The sequence below is a fragment of the Labrus bergylta genome, chromosome 2 (assembly GCF_963930695.1).
Source record: "Labrus bergylta chromosome 2, fLabBer1.1, whole genome shotgun sequence".
In the NCBI taxonomy this organism is placed as follows: domain Eukaryota; kingdom Metazoa; phylum Chordata; class Actinopteri; order Labriformes; family Labridae; genus Labrus; species Labrus bergylta.
The window spans coordinates 9,257,369-9,278,730 of NC_089196.1; the positions used below are offsets into that span (position 1 = coordinate 9,257,369).

The 21,362-nt window shown below is 42.5% G+C and overlaps 1 protein-coding gene across 11 annotated transcripts in view; it reads right to left on the reverse strand.

Moving 5' to 3' along the window:
* ncor2 (nuclear receptor corepressor 2) overlaps positions 1–21,362 on the reverse strand; it is a 95,889-nt gene that overhangs the window by 4,250 nt on the left and 70,277 nt on the right. For 3 of the 11 annotated variants that reach the window (XM_065964038.1, XM_065964015.1, XM_065964010.1), the window contains 24 exons: positions 20,443–20,563; positions 19,701–19,974; positions 18,773–18,820; positions 18,295–18,459; positions 18,050–18,186; positions 17,851–17,950; positions 17,561–17,671; positions 16,399–16,502; positions 12,246–12,396; positions 11,738–11,887; positions 11,503–11,595; positions 10,626–10,828; positions 9,490–9,835; positions 9,147–9,350; positions 8,269–8,520; positions 6,922–7,095; positions 6,552–6,830; positions 6,238–6,424; positions 5,629–6,125; positions 2,695–2,825; positions 2,351–2,538; positions 1,359–1,487; positions 840–982; positions 671–724 (listed from right to left, as the gene is read on the reverse strand). In XM_065964038.1, coding sequence (XP_065820110.1) covers positions 671–724; positions 840–982; positions 1,359–1,487; positions 2,351–2,538; positions 2,695–2,825; positions 5,629–6,125; positions 6,238–6,424; positions 6,552–6,830; positions 6,922–7,095; positions 8,269–8,520; positions 9,147–9,350; positions 9,490–9,835; positions 10,626–10,828; positions 11,503–11,595; positions 11,738–11,887; positions 12,246–12,396; positions 16,399–16,502; positions 17,561–17,671; positions 17,851–17,950; positions 18,050–18,186; positions 18,295–18,459; positions 18,773–18,820; positions 19,701–19,974; positions 20,443–20,563 — 4,241 coding nt within the window. The remainder of the gene's footprint in view (positions 1–670; positions 725–839; positions 983–1,358; positions 1,488–2,350; positions 2,539–2,694; positions 2,826–5,628; positions 6,126–6,237; positions 6,425–6,551; positions 6,831–6,921; positions 7,096–8,268; positions 8,521–9,146; positions 9,351–9,489; positions 9,836–10,625; positions 10,829–11,502; positions 11,596–11,737; positions 11,888–12,245; positions 12,397–16,398; positions 16,503–17,560; positions 17,672–17,850; positions 17,951–18,049; positions 18,187–18,294; positions 18,460–18,772; positions 18,821–19,700; positions 19,975–20,442; positions 20,564–21,362) is intronic. The other 8 variants (XM_065964054.1, XM_065964023.1, XM_065964039.1 and 5 more) reach the window with 8 other exon arrangements.

Genomic DNA, 21,362 nt, shown 5'->3' on the forward strand with positions numbered 1-21,362 from the left:
TCAGTACAGAGAGTGCAATCACACAGACAGGGTGGGAAGGGGGGCGGAAGATGCAGCGTTGAACAGAGTGAGAAATGATGGTCACAGCATTACAGAGCAGACAAAGGAGAGGCTGAAAAAGCTGATTCCATAGAGAGAAGTACTACATAAAACATCCTTCTTTCCAACATGTTATCCTCTACAAATAAACACATGCTCATTTTAAATCTGAGTATCCATGCTGTGGCTTTAGATAGCAGTATAAGTGGATCTACGTTTTCCTGGTGATGTTTGTAAAATGCAAAGTTTGAAACCAAAACAAAAGTCGCTCATTAACATTGCTGCCTGCAGTTTGTCAGATAAACATTGAGAATATGCGTCATGATGATTTATTTACGTTTTCTGTATATACTAGCTACTTTTAAGCTCTATACTGATGGTCATAATTGAATTCATATTAAAGATGTGGCGTTCAAACTGTATTTATTTGTTTTGCTTAACATTAGTGTGAGGATGATGTGATGTGTTACATGGATATTTATGTTTGCAGAATGAAGAGCTTTACATGTATTGATCACCTTCTATTAAAAATAATCCACTCTTCATTTTCACTGATTCATGGTGTTTTATAAAGGGATCTCGTCTCACTTTAATATATTCAATAACTGTTGAGGTTTAAAAAGAAGATTACCTGCAGTTGTAGATGCTGGCATGTTGAAGATCTCTGTCCCAGGCTGACCTGCATCTGGAGAGGGGAACAGAGTGTCAGTTTGGAAGTCAACTCTCTTCATCAAATCAAATCCAGCGTTATCTACTCGTTCTCAAATGTGCACTCGTGTCTGTGCTGAGCTCACACTTACTGAAATCCACCTCATTTCCCATCACAGTCATCTTCTTGCTCATCTCTTGTTTCTTTGACCTGACAATTTCTGACGTGTTCTCAGTCATCTTGCTGAAGAAAGCTGGAGGCTGCGAGGCGTTGGGAGGGGAACGGGAGCCCATCCTGCAGAAGGGGAAGGAGAGCCAGGTTAATACACACACACACTAACAAAAGGTCTGTGAAATACCCAACAATTACTAAATGTAGTTAAGATGAAGTATGGTCTGTAAATCACTCATGACCAGAGGTGAGAGTTGGAGCATCAACTGGCTGGTAAATTGAGAACTTGAAATTGTATACAATTGCAAAAAATAGGACAGCCTCTGACTCCCACCCTGAAGGGGGTAATACAGCCCACCCTGCCTGGGAAAAAGTGTCTAAGGTTTCTCAGTGGGACAACTTAAAACTGACAGCACCCACTTAAGTTATACAAGCAATAAAAACTATTTGCAGCGAGCTCTTTCTGTGGACGTTTACAGTAATGTGAGCCGTTAGTTACCCCTGATCCCCCTGCTCATTGGGGTAGGAAGCCCCTCCCTGGACTTCAGGCTCAGAGTTTGCTCCGGCAGGAGACACGGGTTCAATTCCGTCATTTGAGACCGGGGATGACTTGGGCTGAGGAGGAGATCTGTAAACAAAGACAGAAACACTTAAAGAAGGATTCTCCGGCTGTACTCAAATCAGAATTTTGTCAGTCAAATCAAACTTTGGTGTTCAAATTACAAGCTTTGACTTTTAGATCCACACCAAACTCCTGTATCAACCTACAAAATATTTACCAAACACGCTGGCCGTCCCGAACACGGGAGCAAGCTAAATGAATCCTAACCAAAAAGAAAAGATTAACAACCTCCAACAACGAGTTGGAGATCCCCTCATAGACGTTGATTCATTTTGTCATGTGCTTGCCAAAGAGCATCAAGGAACACAGACTTTGAATATTTAGAGTTTTTACTGGTTATATTCACAAGATCTGAGTCCATGTGGACTGAGATAGGGGTGCAATGATTATAGATTTTGATTGTACTTTTATAGTCTGAAGAATAACCTCAGTCTCACAATTATCATGCATGAATTAAATTTAGAAATCTTAATGATAGTTATTGCTGCCTTTGGAAACAGAACAGTTGTCAATAATACAGTACAAAATGATAAATACATATTTTTTTTAGGTTATGTATTAGTACATCGTTCTGAATAGGTTGGACAAAATAGAATACTCTGCCCCCTTTTTTGAGCGTGAGAACAGAACCACCCGATGCACCGGAGCCTTTATGGTTAATGAACCATGACGTTTTAAACCGTGCTTAATAGTGTAACCAGTTAACCTCAACATGCCTAGACTGAACATGAATCCAATCAATCCAAAGTGACTGACAGTATTACTAACACTAGTACAAAAGGGTGGAAGGCATGTTAAGTAGACGGCGCTCCCTGTGATAAACATTTTTCTGTAGTTTAAGAATGTTGATGTTTGAGGGAGATTCCTACCGTTCTCTGAGTCGTTCTCCACCAAGGCTGTCCACATATCGGGGCCCTGGAGCGGACTCCTGTGAGGTGGGAGGGGGCTGGGAGGCACTGGGAGGACGGGTCAGGTCCAGGACAGGAGAGCCGTGGTAGCTCTGCTGCTGCTGTTGCTGCTGCTGACTCTGCCTGGTGTAATCTTTAGTTATCACCTCCTGTTTACGTAAAGACAGACAACAACATCAGCGTTTCATGACAAAACCTGTTCTGTCCAGCACTTTAATACTGAGTTCTCCATGCAGTATCTTTACTCTTCCTCATGTTATTGTGCTGTGTTTGTTATCTGTGATACTTTGGTCAGTGGGACATACGCTGATGTGCTGTGCCAGGGTGACCACCCTCTGGCTGCCCTTCACATGGGGAGATGGGGGCTGCTGGCCTGGAGACAGTCTGTCCTCAGGCGGAGGACCGTAAAGACCATGTGGCTCCATCTTCTGCTGAGCTGAGAGTCAAATCCAAAGAGACACACACACAGACAAACATGACATCCACACAATGATAAAAGTTAGATTGTTTTTCATACAGCGGGGACACAAAGATCTCTAATATATTCTCATTAACAATGCAGAATTCAGAAATATTTGGCTATCAATAAGGACTTAAGGTAAAAGTGAAACTTAAAACATTTCAAGTGGTACCATCACATGAAAGCTACAGAAATACTTTTATCCGTTTATTTAATTATAAAAGCTTCCAGCGTTTCCCACACATAGACGATACTATACTCATGGCTGTGCAACCAAGTATATTTCAGACCTGCTTTTATTTATAAATTAAATTGCCATGAGCAAGAGAGAGCAAGAGAGAGCAAGTGAGAGAGCAACCGAGAGCAAGAGTGAGAGAGAGATATGCTGCACTGAAATTGACAATGTCCTGACCTCACTGTAAGCACAGATACCGAATGCAAATCCGTGCGCACAGTTTATAAACCATGACCACAGTTTACTGCAGGGATTTGGAAACCGTGGTTACGGATTTGCAAGTGGCTGTTTTTTCTTTTTTAACTGGACCTTTGGATGTTTCATAAACTCAATTTTAAGAAGTTTCACTTGTGGTTCCGTTTTCACAACAGATGAGCCTCCTGTGGGGAGGCTTTTTATCCAGACTCAGTAAAACCAAGAGAAGGTAGAATTACATCAGCATTAGAGAGAGGGAGGGAGAGAGAGAGAGAGAGAGAGAGAGAGAGAGAGAGAGAGAGAGAGAGAGAGAGAGAGAGAGAGAGAGAGAGAGAGCCGCTGTCTTTACGTCACTCTTGTAAATGCATCTCATGTCAAAACAAACACTTTGTTTCAGAATTTTTCTGAAGCTGCTGATGCTGTCCTGCACTCCTGGCGTCATCATCAATAAGACTCCTTATACGCGATTCAGTTGGTGTGATAACGGAATAGTGAGTGAAACTTTTCAAACCACTAGTAATCTCATTTGAGGTTTCGACACCTCCCCCCCCCCATGGGATCTTCACCACCCAGGTCATTCTGTAGGAAACACTGGCTTCTATCTAAATACATTATACTCTTTGCATAGAGACCTAGCAAGCATAACACTGCCCTGAAATGGTGCTAAAATTAAATAGTTTTGCATCAATGATTCATAAATGGAGAAGTCACAGAACCTCAGATTTTAACTGACATCATCTCTGTTACATTACTCCAAAACGTATTGCCTAAAGAAAATACCATTAAAAAGCACTGACTGACTGTCATGACTATAAGCTCTAAAAGTCTTCAAAGTACCCCGCGGCACTCACACAAACCATCTATATATATATTAGTACTTTAACAAGTGTTGTTCCTAGGAGCCTATTAGAAGGTGTTTTCCCACGTGCATTATGTCTCATTTTGTGTTTTCTCCTTGCACTATTCATCTCAGGAGATGCTGATGTAAGCGGAGTGGGGGGGGGGGGGGTTCGTATTAACTGTATTAACTCTAGGGAGGGGGATTGTCCCCAAGAGGATGCTGTGGTAGTTGTTGTTAGCTAGCAAAAACACAAGATACTACAGGTTCATTTCAACAGCAGCTAACCATAGTTTTCATTTCACTCTGGTTTGTGATTGCATGCCAACAGCAAGGTGATGATGTCCTATTAATAGGTCTGCCTAGCAGTCTTGTCTGTTTTGAGAAGCATGCTTCCTGTTGACTTAAACCACAACACTCATCTGGACTCAGCATGCGGTTTTTACTCGCCCCAGAGGCTTGTAATTTATATAAATGAAACACGTTGCTCTACAGAAACAACAAAACAGAATCACATTCCAAATGACGGACAAACTCCCCGAGGTTTGATTGAGAGAGATGTGTTGAGCGTGTGGCATGTGTGAGAAAAACAAAACAAAAACAATCAGCATAAATTACAGTGAGCCATAAATAGGTACATGCAGAGATTTGTGTGTGTGCGGGAGGGGGGGATGCTGCAGGACCCCTCTCCGCCTAGAAGTCTTTTCCGTGCCCCCTTACCCACCCTCTTCCTGTGCAACACCAGTGCTCTCTGGGACCCCAGGGAGTCAGTTTGGTGGTTGGTAATGCTTTCAATGATGTTTAATAAAAAAAGGGACTCACACCAATTCTCTATTCTCCTTCAGACATGTCGGTTAAATATGGGCCACAGAAAAATTCAAATATGCCTCGGAGTATAGACAGGAAGGAGTGCCTCCGTGTCTGAATTACAGGCAGTCTCATTTAACATCGGAAGAAGCTTCCGGCAATGAAATGCCTCATTGTATGTGGTGAAATATTTGTTATAAAGTACGCAGCCGAATGGGAAAAAGAAGGGGTGCCCCAAGTTAAATTCAAGACACATCCTCTACAAAAAGAAAATGAAAATAAGCAGCAAAGGATGTTCTGCCTTGATGTCCCAGTAGGTTTACTACCTTAAAAAGGACACCTTAAAGGACACCTCGGATCTTCTTCATAGAAAATGTTATTTTGGTTGAGTTGTTCGCCTTCAATATTAGATCACTGATTTATCATCACTGCCTCTTTTTATCTGATCTCAGCCAGTCAGGTCCAATTTGAACTGGCTAGAGGTTTGGTTTTCCAGAGGGCACCCTTGGTGGTCTTTAAGTCTGTAAAGAAAAACTAATAATAAAACTGGAATAAAGCAAAAAAGTATAGCATTGAAGGAAAAAATAATGTAAATGAATTGGGCTGATTTGATAATGCCAACCACCACAGCGTGCAATAGGCCACAGACTGACGGGGGAGGGTCTTGGTGATGAGGGGGGACCCTGGGATCCAGAGCGTCTTACCATCAGTGGCGCTGCTGGCAACAAGCGAACCGGTCTCTGGCATCCCCGTTTCACAAGAAATTTGACGCATAATAATCGCGTTTATGAAGTTGGCCGCAGTCATGGTGGTCTTACCGAGTGCTCGGAGCTCTTGTTCCTGAATGGACATCGGTTTGTTTTGAGTCTTTTCCCTACTAGGAGTACCGCTTTCTCCACGGCCAGAAGGGTTATCCAACTGGTGGGGTAGGAGGTGTTGTTGCCGGCCTGAAGCCGTGGGATAGGGACCCGGGTACATTCCTCCTGGACTTGGGCTGGACAGCTTGGGGTCAGATTTGCTTGAGGGCCCGTGCTGGTCCGGTACATGCTTGGGTAGACCTCCCCTGTTTTTTCCTCCATCCCGACTCTGCTCTTTGGCTACACTTGAGTCCATGGCAGGTGGGTAGGCCTCAGGAGGCACACCGGTCCTTTGGAGGTGGCCGGGGTAAACTTGGTAGCGGCCCGGCCCAGAAGACATGGTCCTGGAAATCAAACAAAACACACTAAGTAAACAAGGCAAAGAAAATGTTTTGTGAGAGTCACTGGATCTTGAAAATGTCCCAGTGTTACAAAAACAGAACTAGTTTGGTTTACCGAAACACAGAAGAGCTGGAGTGCTCGCTGACAGAGAGACTCTTGCCCCCGGTGTTGTGCAGGACGCTTGGCCTCTGCTGCACGTTCTCCTGGGTGCGCGGGGACACTGGGGAGTGCTGGTGGCTGTACGGCTGGGAGGAAGGTCTCACACTACTGCTACTACTGCTTGCCAAGCTGTGCTCTGTACCTAAGAGGCACAAACATGTTCATTTTATTCAACAAATCTTTATCTCTCCATTAAAATGGTTTTGCTGCCAGTATGTTTCTTTTTAATTGTAGATAAAAAAGTATCAGGTATGGCATCTGTTCCATACCTGGTCTCCAGATGGGGGCATGCTCCACATTTCCAATAGACCCGCCCTTCTCTCTGTCACGTTCTCTGTCTCTGTCTCTCTCTCTGTCGCGGTCCCGTTCCCTCTCCCGCTCTCTCTCTCGCTCTCTTCCTCGATCTCTCTCCCGGTCCCGCTCACGCTCCCTCTCTCTCTCCCGTTCTCGTTCACGTTCCCTGTCCCTCTCTCGGTCCCGTTCACGATCTCGCTCACGCTCTGAAGATGAGGACGCGCCCGGCATCTTGTTCATGTGCGAGGACCCAACTGTAAGAAAAGGCAAGGAGAGAAAAAACATTATAAACAAAACAAAACCAGTGCAACATTAGAGCAGTTACTGATGAGATGTGAATTCTACCTGGTGAGATGGGGGAGGTGGTGTATGGCCTGCCAGGGAAGGTTGCGCTTCCCCCGGGGATGTAGGTGATGCGGTCCATGGGGGAGCCGGCTGCCCCTGCAGAGGGAGGGACCAGGACAGGTAAGTGTGGCACCTGAGAAAGATCGATGATCCCTAGAGAACAGAAAGAAGGGACTGTTGAAGGGAACACAAAAGATAATAGCTGGTTTTGTTTGGGTCTCGGAGGATAAGAGATTGCAGGTTAAGGTACACTTAACATTCAGCTGTAACATAGATCAAGCACAAGGTATTTATCAAACCTAAAGAGGGAACTGCTGTTTGTCATTAGGAATGCTATGGTCTGAGTTTATGTCATAGTGAATATGCAGTTAACAAAAACCTGTTATGAATAAATATTATTGAAATCAACTTTAGAATAAAAATAAATAAGAAATGATGAATCGCCTCCAGGGAAGAATTTACCCGCTGGTTCAAATATGGAAAATGTTTAATCAAGAAACAAAGATGAAAGTGAAAACAGAGGCTTAAGAGAAGAGAATAGTTGATACCATAAGACTTTGCTATAGTGAGTGTTTCAAGACCAAGATACTAAAGTCAGATGCAACCCATGTAACTGTTAATACTTGCACTTCAGTTTGTTGAAGTCCATGAAACTGAAATCCAAACTCACTAATTGCTCGCTTACTGCCCCTAGCTGACAATATTTAAATTTAAATTAATTAAATTGATTGATTTCAGGAATACGAATGATAAATGCTTTCACAAATTACATCCATTTATCTAAAGCCTGAATAAAGGCGGACAGTGACAACCTAGTTCCATACTATTCATGCTGTTTCTGTCCAAGGCAGCTTCTACTTAGCTTTACCTTCACTGCTTCTGGAGGGAGAACACCAGCTGATAGTCCACAACTTGATTGTGCCAGACAGATAAAAATCAATTATGGACATGCCACATGCAGATTAAGAAAGAAATTTTGATCCAACTTACAAAAAATAAGCATGAGTGAAGAAACAATGGCTAAACGAGCAAAGCAATTAAATATCTATGAAGCTGAATCCATCAAAGTTGTTGGAGAAAATTACAATGTCAAATAGAAATGCTTGAGAACCCATCATCCACCTTACTTGCAGTGTAAAGTGTAATGTTAAGCAGAGCAGGAACAGCACTACACTGAACCCCTCTGTTCTGACTGAGCTCCCTTTGCAGGTTTAGCACACTTCATGTTTGTGCTGGCAGTGTTTGGTATCGATCAGATGATTGCAAAACATGCCACAAAGCTATTTTATGTCCAAAAGTAATGTATGATTGAAAGTGGCCTGGCTGGTTCTGATCACTGGGTCTTACCACGTGGGGCTGCAGAGTAGGGCATAGGAAGTTGCTGGTCTCGAGGAGTAAGACCCCTCAGCAGGTCTGAGCGCTGGGCAGCCATGGCAGCTGCTGCAGGCCACTGGTGCATCTGCTGGGAGGTGATGTAGTCGTTGAGCAGCGTCTGGCGGTTTTCCAGCGCCGCTGTGTCGGGAAAACTACGGATGAGGTAGGGGTAGGGATGAGGGTATGCTGGGTTGGGGGCTAGGTGGCGTGGCAAGTAGTAGGTAGCTGTGTGATGAGAGAAGGAAATGTCTGTCAGGATATGTACTGTATGTCAATTATGTTGAACTTAAAAAAAATCCATCAACAACATGTTTTCCTTATACATATGTTTTCTCAGGCCTGTGTGGGCGTGACAGACAGAGTTTGATTGACATCTCCTTGTATCTACAGGTTTACCTGTTAGGCTTTATTTAAAGTGACAGGCCCTTTGGTAAAACTATAGGTACTGCTAACAAGACAAAATACCAACCTGGAAGTCAAGGTTGAAAACAATGAGAGAAGCTTTTGTCCACCTGGTATGCTCTCTTTGAATATTAATGATTGGTCAATGTGGTGGGACGCTAGATGACGATACAGTATGTTAAAGTGAATATAAGTTTTGTGTTTGCACACTTCAATAAAAGTCTCAATAAAAGACCAGGCTGCATTTTTTAAAGCTAATTGTACTCTATGCCTTTAGGATCATCATTAAAACATATTTGTGGACTTAACATAGCTCTATGCAACCTCAAATAAACAGAGGTCTGTTCATGACAGAATGATTGAAAACACATCATGAACTTCACACATGGCTTTTGCACAGGAAAGGGCTAAGCTATATTGGTATTTACTTAGTTCAATTTGGGATGTACCTGGGTCAATGGGGATGCCGCGGGGCAAAGATGAAGGATCGAAGGCCAAGGGGATTTGACGGTACACATCTGCTGCTCCGAGGCCCTGCAGCAGACGCTCGTAGGTCTGCTGATCGGTAACACCCTGTAGTGGTGATTTGGTAGCAGTCATTTCCCTCGGGGATGGCGTAGCTTTGCGCTCTTGGGATGGATTCTTACTTGAACCTAGAGTGCACACCAGGGAAGAAAAAATTATGTTACACCTCTTATGTTAGACATTTTTAAACATTTTAGATGGTATGGTCATAGTAAGAATCAAGCAAGACAACCAAAATAACCTCTTAACTAAATGAGATGTACCCACCATCATGCTGCCTTTGGCTTGCCTCCCTGGAGAGGGGGGAGCCTCTATGTGAGGGCCCAGGGTAAGGGGTCCTAAGGCCACCTTTGTCATCATAGCCAACGGGACTATGATGGGCTTTGCCTCCCTGATCTGACCCCAGGGTGAGTGGAGAGGAGCGGGCGATAGGGCTAGCAGTACTAACAACAGCACTGGGCCTCCCTTTAGGTGCCTCTTCATAGCGCCCTCTCTCAGTACGCATCTCCAGGGGGGAGGGGTTGGTATGATAGGAACGTGGTGAGCTGGCGATGATGGAGCGAACGTCATGGCGTTTCCCTGAACCAGCTGCCTCCTGCTTCATGGGTGTTCCCTAAAGAAAAGCAAAAGTGGAATTCAGTCTAGAGAACACCATACATTTTGTGTGAATCCAGAGGCTAGCATGTATTGTTAGAGTGAAGTCAAAGTTGAAAGCCGTATCTCTGAAAGTGAAAAACTTGCACACATGTTAATGAATATGTTATCAAATCAATTGGAGAACTTGCCAATAATTTTACTCCAACTGTCTGGGTGACTGACACAGCTACAGATATAGATAGAGAGGGTTTGAAAAATGTAAATCGTATACAGACAAAGTGAACTTGGTGGGGGCATTCTTCCTGGACCTCAAGGAAGCATTTGATACCATAGCATTTTAATTTCCAAACTTTCAAAGTATAACTTTTCAGAAAAATCCTGGGAATTTTTTTAATCGTATCTCTCTAACCGTCAACCATGTGTTGAAATAAATAACAAAATCTTTCTTAAAAATCTAAAACAGGAATCTCACAGGGATCTGTCCTAGGACCAAGACTCTAAAAGTCTATAGATAAACGACCTCCCTGAATCATGTGTAGGGGCCAGTTTTAAGTATGTACATGGATGATACAGTCATGTATGCTTGTAAGCGAGTATTGAAGCTCCTTATAACTGTCAACCAAATGTAAGCTCTGTCTGTAAGCATGCTCTTTTCATATTATATATGTATTTTTTACTGAAGGTCCTTCCAGGGACAGGCATTATAAATTAGAGTTAGCTATACATGCTGAGGTGCAGTGCATTAGATTTTTTTTTTTTATTTCTTTCTCTGCATCTATCATTGCCCAAAAAAAGTATATATATACCTCTTTTCCAGGCTGTCTGAGCTCCTCTCTGGGAATGAGGTGGATGGAGCGCCCGCCCTCCTTCACTGTGGGCACCATGCCCTCTCTGCCCTTCATCGGGTCTGAGAGTGAACCAGGGCCACGGAGGGGGGAACCTTCTCTCTTCATCTGCTTAGCCTCCCTCCTCAGGTAACCATCCTGAGGGTCCAGATGACGAGGTATACCTGAAATAACAAGAATATATCATTCTCTATTTCTGACAGCACATTTCATGTTTCATGAATTAAGACAGACAGGAACTACAGGAGACAAAGAAAGTTTCTGATATAACTGTATCAACTCAGTTGAACAAGCAGCTTTATTTTCAACTATCTCTGGTGAAATAAGACACGATGGTTATCTGACTTTGCTGCTTTCAGATAAACACAAATATTATCATGCAATTTTTCTGCCATCAGACAAGATCTGATAAACTGGTACAATCTGTTTCCTGAAAGGAAAATTAAAAATAAAAGCAGCTGCAGCTCTGTTTAACAAAACTAAGAGTGCAGTCAGAAGAGGAAAGAGCACAATGACTGACTACCTTCAGGAAAAATACACAACACAAGAATGCAAACAGAGAAGACACATGATTTTAAACAGTGTATTCTGGCAGGAAGATATATTTCCTTTCAGTTCAAGGACTTAATCTGCTGCAACATCTTTCAGTTATGTTGTATCACAGATCTACTTAGCCTATAACCATATATTATCTCCTAGTCAACTGTGATCAGCGATGCAAAATCAGCCCTTCTCTCCTGGTGTCATACCGACCGTGTCTAAATGCTTTTTCATTGAGCATTCAGCATAACAAGGTTTTTTGACACATTTTGTGTGTTAATTTAAGACGTCATCCTACCTTGTGATATGGAACCACGGATGTGATGAGCATCCTTGTAAGGTGCGTGGTGCGGACTGTCCCTATCATGAGGCATGGCTCGAACAATCAGACCTGAGGTAGAGAAGGAACAATAGAGATGTTTAATACAGGAGTTTATCAGTAATGGGAGGTGAATGGGACTTTTTTTTCAAACAGGTATAAATTCAGTAGCTTTTCATTGAAGTGACAGAGGCTTAATGAGATCGTCTCTTACCCTCACAGTTTGGTGCAGACAGTGAATCCCTCAAAGGCTGTCCCCGAGAGATGCCTCCCTCCATAACGTCATAAGGACGCTTCATGCCAAGAATTTCCCCAGGCTGCGCGGAGCCCCGGCCCTCATCTTTGGGGGTCTGGGAAGCTGAGCCTACAAATGACAAAAATGTAATTACAATTCGATAAATAAAAACGCTTACCTACGGGGAACACTATTTGTATTTTCTGTTTTGGTTTGACTTGTTGGTGTTCATGCAAATATATATAAAGCTAAAGTTTAAAATGTGTCTCTGTTGTTAATAACAGTTTTTTATCCATGTGTTGCTTTGTAGGGTGGGTATTTTGTGGGAAGCACTTTGTGTTGCAATCCAATTCATGTCTGACTATTTTGATTAGATTTTGTTGTTGCAAGTTAAAATCATTCAATTTCTTGAACCAACTCTTACTCAAAACAAAAAATAACACTGGTGGTTACATGATATACACTGTAGTCAAGCTGCTGTACTCACGGTCATATGTGAAAATGTGTCCACTGATGCCCTCGTAAACCACATGGCCCTTAGACAGAGCCTCATCCCGCTCCCTCTCAGCTCGACTGGCGCTGTCCTCTGTGATCAAACGGGTTATGGTTCCCTTATACAGCACATCAGCCGGCGTCCCCTGTGGAGAAGAGAGGGAGAATGAGACCTGCCCTTATTAATTGCAGTGCACAGAAAACTCAAAGTCGGATGATGACACATTTTATTTGATCAATTGTCAAAGACCTACAGTCTGCACCTTTATTAAGCTTTACTTCTATTAAAAAAGGGGATTTATGAACCACCCTTTACATACTAAAGACTACAAACAGATAACTAGACAGACTAATACTGGCAAGCAGCTGCCAATATGTCCGCTAACAAAACAGGCTCAGGGGAATGGACTGTTAGATGTCACATTTTAGTATTCATTCAAGCAAGTGAAACTTGTTGAGCACAAAATTCACTTCTTTTTTTATATCTCAACAAGAGTGCCCTGTCCAGACAGGCGATCATAGCACAGCAAGTTTCCAACAAAAAAATGAGCATGCTTACTTATAAACAAATCACAGGAGACGTAACTACAATACATAAAAAAGATATGAAATAGGCCTAAATGAAACCAGCAAATACTTGTGAAAATTGACCACAATTAGAAATATATTTGGCAAAACATCTGCAGCCTGATGTACCTTCCTCAATGTCATTTAAAATCAATTTGTTCCTAGTAAAGGGAACAGCTGACTTAAGCCAGATATCGCAGTCTAAAGACGTGATATTTACTTCCCTTTGGCGTAACGCTTTCAATCTGAATGTTGTGGAGGCGTAATGGACGGGAATTCACACCTCTAAAATGTCAAGGTGATTAAATTAACTCATTCTGTTCTATAAACAAATGGTCTTTCTTAAGGACAAGCACTATCCCGAAACATGGCGATTCATAAATGAACACAGGTTCCCCTTAACACTTGAACACACAACAACTTAATGAACATTAGTTACAAAGCTATCAATCAAACCGGGCTATTAAAAGAAGAATGTGTGACTTTTTGATCCAGTAGATGTCGAAACCAAAACAAACTGCTCTCGTATTCGCACAAAGGAGTTATGAATTACAACGCACCATAATTAAGCGCCATTAAGCACAAGCAGCAGACGAAATGTGTCCTTTGCTCGAGCTGCAATTGCCCGTGTCCTGCATTGTTGTGTTAGCAGGCTAATGTTAGCACACTTTAGTTAACTCATGGCTTCATATCGCTCATACATTGACACAGAATGAGAGTGAGCTAAAGACAGTTACATGACATCCAAATAAATTATATAAATAAATAAAAATTCACTTTTTGTTTGCAATCTTTGCTCTTTGCTGCTGTAACACTGTAAATTTCCCCGTTGTGGGATAAATAAAGGTTTATCTTATCTTATCTTAAATAAGCAGTGAGTATATTATTCTTCTTTTATCTAGTCCTTGACTAAAACAACTTTATACATAAGGCCATCCCGTCCATGTAAACATGTCATGATGTAAAAATGGCTCCACAATAACAACAGCCAGCAGGACTCGAGCTTCACACTCATTGTAGACAGTCATGACTCAGAGAGACATGTACGGAGGATATATTTGATTCCTGCTGTATATATGTGTAAAGTCTCGCACGTTCTGCTTTTAATGAGTCACGGTGCAGGTGATAGTAAAAAGTAATACTTATTGTTTTTACGTTAATTTAACTGAGTTAGCAGTTAGCTGTTAATTTACTGTAATGCATATCAAAGGTTGTGTTACATACAATACGTGTAACAGGAACTCTTTCTGGGGCACACACATTTCAAATAACAGAAAAACAACGGTGACAGATGACGAGGACTCCCTCACCCCCAACCCCCCTCCAATAAACAAACAAACACAAGTGTGAAAAATAAAGTCGGAGTCCCAGAAGAAGCGGGGGAGAGACAACTTGGCAACACTTGACGACAACACAGCTTTGTTAAAACCTTGACTCACATCACTCGTACCATGACTATGAGTAATATTTCTGTACAACTTCAGAGTGAGAGCGGAGGTGGAGGGCTGAGTGGGTGACACAGAAGTGCCTGAGATCACATTTCTCATCTGTTGACTGCAGCTTTTCCAAGAAGACACAGCCAATAGTTGGACTAGTACAGGCTTACATTTAGAGGATCAGATGGCGCTGTCCAAAGCAAACGCAGTCCTTGTCTGCCCCTAACATTGCCATAATTAGGTGTTTACAACAGAACTGATTATTTTTTAATGCTCTCACCTTTCAATTTCTAATCTGTCATGTTGGATAACAGCCCCCTAAATACTTGTTTTCTCTCATGCCAGTTGGAGGTGATATAACAATGGGCATATCAATGACTGGATTTGGCCGGAGTCTGGAGTAAAAACATAAATTAAAGAGGGAACAGATGCGGTACAGTGTGTACCTGTTGCTAAGGCGACAGGGCCACTCAGAGCTGTGGTTATGTCACAGCAGCAGGGAAATCCAGCCGTTACAGCACTTTGCTCGCCTAATGACGTCTTTATAGCTTTCTTTCATCATAAGTACACACAGCAAAGGCCAACACAAAGGAGTGCTAGTTTGACAAGAGTGGCTTTATAAAAGACAGAACTGATATGAGCCAAATAGCTTTAACCAGCAATAAGGTCAGGAAATTGGAAAAATGCGGGCTGTATGTGTACCGGCCATTTAAGCTTTTACGATGAACCTTGAAGCAGTATGTCATGCTGTCATTTTCAGTTTAGCAGAGACCTCCATCAGTCTCTGAAGCGTGCAATATTAATTGTATTTTTTCCCCTCTCGTTATTGTGACGAGCATTCACAACAAACACATCTCAAACGTCTGAATTTTTGCAATAAATTTGAAAAAATATTTTGTGTAATAATGAAAAGATTCTCCCTTAGAGTGCGTACATTTTACCCATTGGATGGACGCCTGAGTATAATGGCCATGCTTTCACATTATTTTCATGCAGTTTTATAAGCTTAAGCTCGCTATCAGCTACCCTAAGATTAAGATTTGCAAAGTAGAGGAAAACTCTTGCGCTTCTGACACTCCATAAATGGAGGACGGCACTCTCAGAGAAGGACCTTAGATGTTCAAAAAATATAATTCATTGGACTCCGTCTCTCAGTTGGGATCCAAAGAAAAAACCTTTCTGCAGCACACAAATCACTCTTGTGATTTATATAAATATATTTGGCATTAAGTAATTAGTGTGAGCCATAAAAACAAAAAAATATTTGGATCCTGTCTTAGAGAAGGAATCCCCTGAATAAATCTTTGCCAATAAAGCAATGAAAAATAAATGCTTTAAGAATGTATTCTGGATTCAAAAGAAACCTGTCACAAACACAGGTAATTTGAAGAAGACACATGAGGAAGAGCAGATAATAGTAATGGATAATAACAACACTGGTAAAATATATGGAAAAATGTTATTGCAAATTGCATATTTTTCTCATATCCAGCAGGCCTATATCTAGACAAATGCAATCACATTAGGTTGAGTGTGCCACACCTCAGAGAACCTCTGAATCAAATATAATTGTATCTGTAAGTGTCTCCTTAATGTGAATAACAGCTCATATGCAGCAGCTCATTTTCTAGACTTACTTATTCTGATGAATGTCAGGAGGTTGTTCAGAGGTTCTCCAAATAAAGAGGAAGATAACGGTTTACAGCTGTGTGTCGTAATGCACTTCTCAAACTTTAACACTGTCAGCAAAATATTCATAACTGCATGCTGTTCTGCACACAGAGCAGCCATGACAATCAGCACAAATATGAGATTCTCCTAACGCCAGAGTACAGGCATAGTGACAGAGCATTAACTGTGATTTCAACAGCTTCCACCTCTAGGCCGCCTACAAGAATGTTAAAAGAGAACAGTAAGGACCTCCCTGCAGCAAGAAAAACTTATAATTAAAAATTATCTATTCAATTTATACCAGCTACCTCTCAAACTTATCAAGGTTTGACAGACTTGATCTTATGTAGATCTGCATGTATGAAGTCATGTAATATTGTGAATTCCCCACAGATCTCCCCTTGGACTGGCAGCAAGAGACTAAACGGCCAAACAAACAGTTAAACCGATAAAATGATGGTGGTCTGTGCTCACCTGAGTAATGGAGCCCCCTCTGCAGGAGATTGAGGAATCTGGGTGCATTCTGGTCCCTGGGATGCCCTTAGTGATACTCCCCCCCTGGACGGCTGGAATAGATGCTGTAAAGAGAATGAGAGGGACATTCAATACTTTGACGTATACACTAGAAAACAAGCACTGGTAAGACAGGTTTGAAAAGTCGCATTTGTATTTATATTTATTCTTGTATTTATAATTCTGTCAGTCGTTGCCGGCAGTAATCACAGCCTTCAATCGCCTTGAGTTTGCATCTAGCAGCTTTGCACACATGGATTTGGGCAGTTTGTACTTTTCCTCACATCCTCTTGAGCTGTGTCAGATTAGAGAAGCTTCGGTGAACTCAACTCCCCACCGATTCTACGCTGAGATTCAACTCTAACCCTGGCCAATCAAGTGCATTTGGAGACTTGTCCCAAAGTCACCCCAGTGTTGTCCCTGCTGTGTGCCAGAGGCCACTCTCATGCAGAGAAGGAAAATGTTGTCAGCATGACAGTGCTGAACAAAACATGTGGCAAAACCCAAGATCTGACTTTGTTATTTTAAATGTGTACGACTTGATTGATAGGAAAAATCCAAAGAGTTTCAAATAAATCTGTGATGCAACAAAACTTAGACTAAATGATTCTAAATATTCTCTTATAGGGCTTTCACACTTGTCCTGCCAGCCCCCTGGTATAAGTCCAAATGAGCTGATGTGAGAACACAGCAGGATATATTCCGGAGAATTCACCTCGAGCCAGGGGGAGGGGGTGGTGACATTTATATCCTGTGACCAGAGCACGATGCATAGATGGTCTGCACGCAACCACTACGATCTCTGAACACATGAATAAACTGCTGCACTATGTTTTAGTTCAGCACTTTTGTTGACATTGTGATTCTGTTGAACTACGCTCAGCATTGATATCATGGCAGATTTTCCCATTATAGTGTCTTACAGCGGACTCTGTTGCTTAGGCTGCTACTTCCTTATCGTTTAATTAAATCATCTAAATATTTTCAGAATTGCATATGTGAAAACGGTATGAGATGCATTTGTATCATTCTATTCCCACTACACAGGACAATGGAAACATAGTTGCAAAGAAGCGATACTGGTAAAGTTTATAAGGAAATAAAGCAAACGTGAGTAACCCACCACGTCCAGCAGCACTATCATGAGACGGCCCCTGGGTGGACAAGTTGTCAGGTTGGGAGGAAGAGCTGCAAGGGGACAACTGTTCCTGCTTCACCACGGGGTAAGGTCCTGCTGTACAGTGCAGACATTGACAAAAGCATGGGACAAAGAGAGATGCATATATGAGAAAACAGTTAAATCTGTGATGCTGTGATCCTAGGATGGCTTTGATAGAAGTGGATGGTAACTTAAAGTTAAAAATAAAGTAATAATGACATCTGTCACTTCTCCCTCCAGACAACTTTACTCACCCACTTTCCTTTGGTCCATCCAAGACAGACCCATCTGTGTGGGAGGAATCTTGCCATGGTCCATCCCATGAGCTGGGCTGTGCAACTGCACCGGGGTGCCCTAAGAAAACAAGCAGAACCCTTATTATCGTACTGTTGATACAGTACACAATGTTTTTTTTGGTGTCAGATAGTTAGTGCTAATTTGTTACTAGCTGACCTGTGTGATGGAGCCTCCTGGCTTGGAGGAGGAGATGAGTGGTGGTGGATCTGGCATGGTGAGGGGCCTCACTGCTGCTAACCTACCACTGTCCTGGGGCAGGCTGGACAGTGAAGGGTGGCCTGCTTGCTGGATAGCTGAAAGGGAAGAAAAGATATAGGATTGAAATCAGACTGATTGATTTTCTGGAGAGTGGTTTATTAAGAGAATAAGAACACAAAGACCTAACAGAGAGGAGGACTCACAATTGAAGTGGAGCAGGTGCTGGTCGTGACTGATTTTGGCCATGTCTCGTGGGGACATGGGGTACGGAGAGAGAACTTGCCGACCCAGGTTGGAGGTCCTCAGGTCATCAGGGCCCAGCGCCTGCTTCTTGGCTTCACCGTGTGGAGAGAAATCCCGGGACTTTTCTGCAACAACAACACACAAACAGAGTGCAGATGAAAGCACAGCCTTTAGCAAAACTTTGACTAATCAAGAAGCTGTTCTCCAGGCTCGGCTCACATTTTCATCATAATCATCCAAAAGCACATAACACCCCCTTCAAATCACTTCCCAGACAGGGTGATATCATCCCTTAATTATTACGCAACATACACAAAAAGCCACTGCTAATATTCATTGTAAAGTAAACACAGTGAAATCCCACAGGGCTCGTGATCACCCTGCAGTGTGGTTAAGGTGCGATTAAAAAGGGAATGGTGTGGCAACTGGTGAACCTACTTAATCCCTGCAGGAGGATCAGTAACCACCTCTCGTTGCCTTCCAGCTCTGAAGGGACACAAACACACCACAGATCATCGCATCCTTCTCTATCTCAAAAAGCTCTAACAGCATAATTACTTAAGCAGTACAAGTAAAAGCTACATGTAGCTCTTAAGTCTGCTACATCTACCTCTGTGGCAGGCACTCTATGAAATGAGTTCTTTACCTTTTTATTTTTTTTTCCGAAGAAAGTAAAAAAAGTGGTTGCCATACTTCACAGTTCACAGCTGCTGTGCCAGTTGGTTATAAAAGACCTTATCGCTGACTCTGTTGCTACTACTCTGTGTTCTCACATCCCGCCAGCTCACAGTAAGTGCACTGAACTAGACTGTATTCCCTTCTGGGTCAATAGCAATACCAAATCATTTATCAGATCTCTCTCTCCACGAGTGTCCCAGAAACACCTCAATACCCTGAGCACTGAAGAAAACCAGCTCAAGGTTAGCGCATGTAGCAAGCACCAACTAAGTTTAACTAGATCAAATGCTACTAAAACTGTGCGATATAGAACACTTTTGTCCACCCCCATGCACATTTTAGCATTTCAATAATCCTCATTTACAGTTTTAATCTCGTCTCCATAAACCCATGTCTTACACACAGGTTGAAATAGAGAGCTATAGCAGAGTACCCTGTTATGCATACATACAACCTGCAGACATGTAAAGCAAGGGATCAAACAGCGAACGATGAAATGTGAAATGGAAAAGAAATCCAGCTTTATATGAGACAAAAAAGTTGTGAGAGAGGTTCCTCTATATGTAACGCTTTCAGTTTAAAGATTATTTACTACTCTAAACACAATCTTTCTGGTTATGTAACAGTATGACTGACACCATGAAGATTGACGTAACAACATTAAAGTCTGTGATGGAGGTGTGCATACCATCCTTGTCGCTGGCGGAGGGGCTGCGCGAACAAACACGAGGGCTGCTGCTGTGAAGAGCTTCCCTCTCTCTATCTCCCTGTGAGCTGTAAGGCTGCAGTTTGCCTGGCTGGCCTGAGAGATGTTGCTGCTGCTGCTGCTGATGTTTGACCTCCTGAGAGGACTCCCCATGAGCCATGGTGATCTGCTGCTGGTACAGTGCCAGTGCGTGGGGGGGCAGTACTGCCTTACCACCCCCGCCTCGCTGACCAGCCTGCATTGAGGCTTCTGGCATCTACACATGGGATGAGAAGAGAAGAAAAGAAGGTTACAATCACACTTCACACGTAACACAAACCAATTCCTGCCTGGTGTTTGACATCTGGTTAATCAACATACAGTATCTCGGAAACATGATATCTAATAAACAACTCTTGTTTCTTGGTAAGCCAATGTTCCCCTAATGCCGGGGATCTTATTTCTTTCCCATGAAGCACTGTATCCCAACAGCCTCCATCTGGTCGGCTTATCTAATACAAATATGACTTAACAATTTCACCTGCTTGATTGTTCTCTCTGTAAGCATGGAGACAACATAGCATTGATACTACTGCAAGAGAAGAGAGTGTGTGTTCAAATGTGTCAGTATCATCTGGGCAAATCAGTCTCCTGTTACAAAAAAAAAAACACGACTTCGTAAAAGATGCATTGCAAGGCTTCACTTTGCTGTTTTAAGATGCACAAAGTTTAACTTTTGACTCACAATAGGTGGTATGGCAGCAGCCCTCTGCTTTAACTGTTTCAGGTCCAGGGGCTTCTGCAGCGGCGAGGATATGACCCCATCATGAGTGTAGTTCAGCAGGCTTGGCCTAGGTGAAGTCATCCTATGGGACCAGATATATACATTACGTCATTCCTTTATTCATGACCCCATGTCACATTTCTTATAATCTTGCCATGTTGAGCTCAAGCATATCATTTTTCCAGAGGCATCAAAAAAAAAAATCTAGAAGAAAAAGACAAGGGCAGTGATTTTTCATGTTTCCAACCATGTTGTCTGCCAATGCATTACCTCAGGAGCCGTTGGCACAATCTCAAACCTTCACTTCCTTAAATATTCAAATGATGGGGAAATACATTTTTGGTGTGTGTGTGTGTGTGTGTGTGTGTGTGTGTGAGTGTGCGCGTGTGTATGTGCGCAAGAGTCTGTGTGTATTTTGTGGGGTTATACTCTATGTATTGTGTGTGTTGACACAGACTTATACTGTGGAAACAAACTGCAATGGATATGAAAAATCCATATCCATGTCTCGCACATCTGTCGAAAGTGCAAATGATACTCCGAATCACAGACGGCCACATACACACTTTGATGCACACAACACAAAAGTGTGTACACACATGCACACAACTATACACGCTCGCTCACTCACTCCCTTTGTTTGCTTTGGCAGAGAGGGCAGCGTTTCCCTTGGCTCTGCCAGTACATGCAGTCTGCTGTCATGGAAAAAAAATTGAACAAATACCGTGCAAACAGGACTAATCACTCCTCCCACGCACTTTGACACCCATTTCTTCTGGTCTCATTCATAAACACTCACAAAACCTCAGTAGAAGTCTGGTTGTGTGTGGTTGTGTGTGGTTGTGTGTGTGTGTGTGTGTGTATATATATATATATATGGC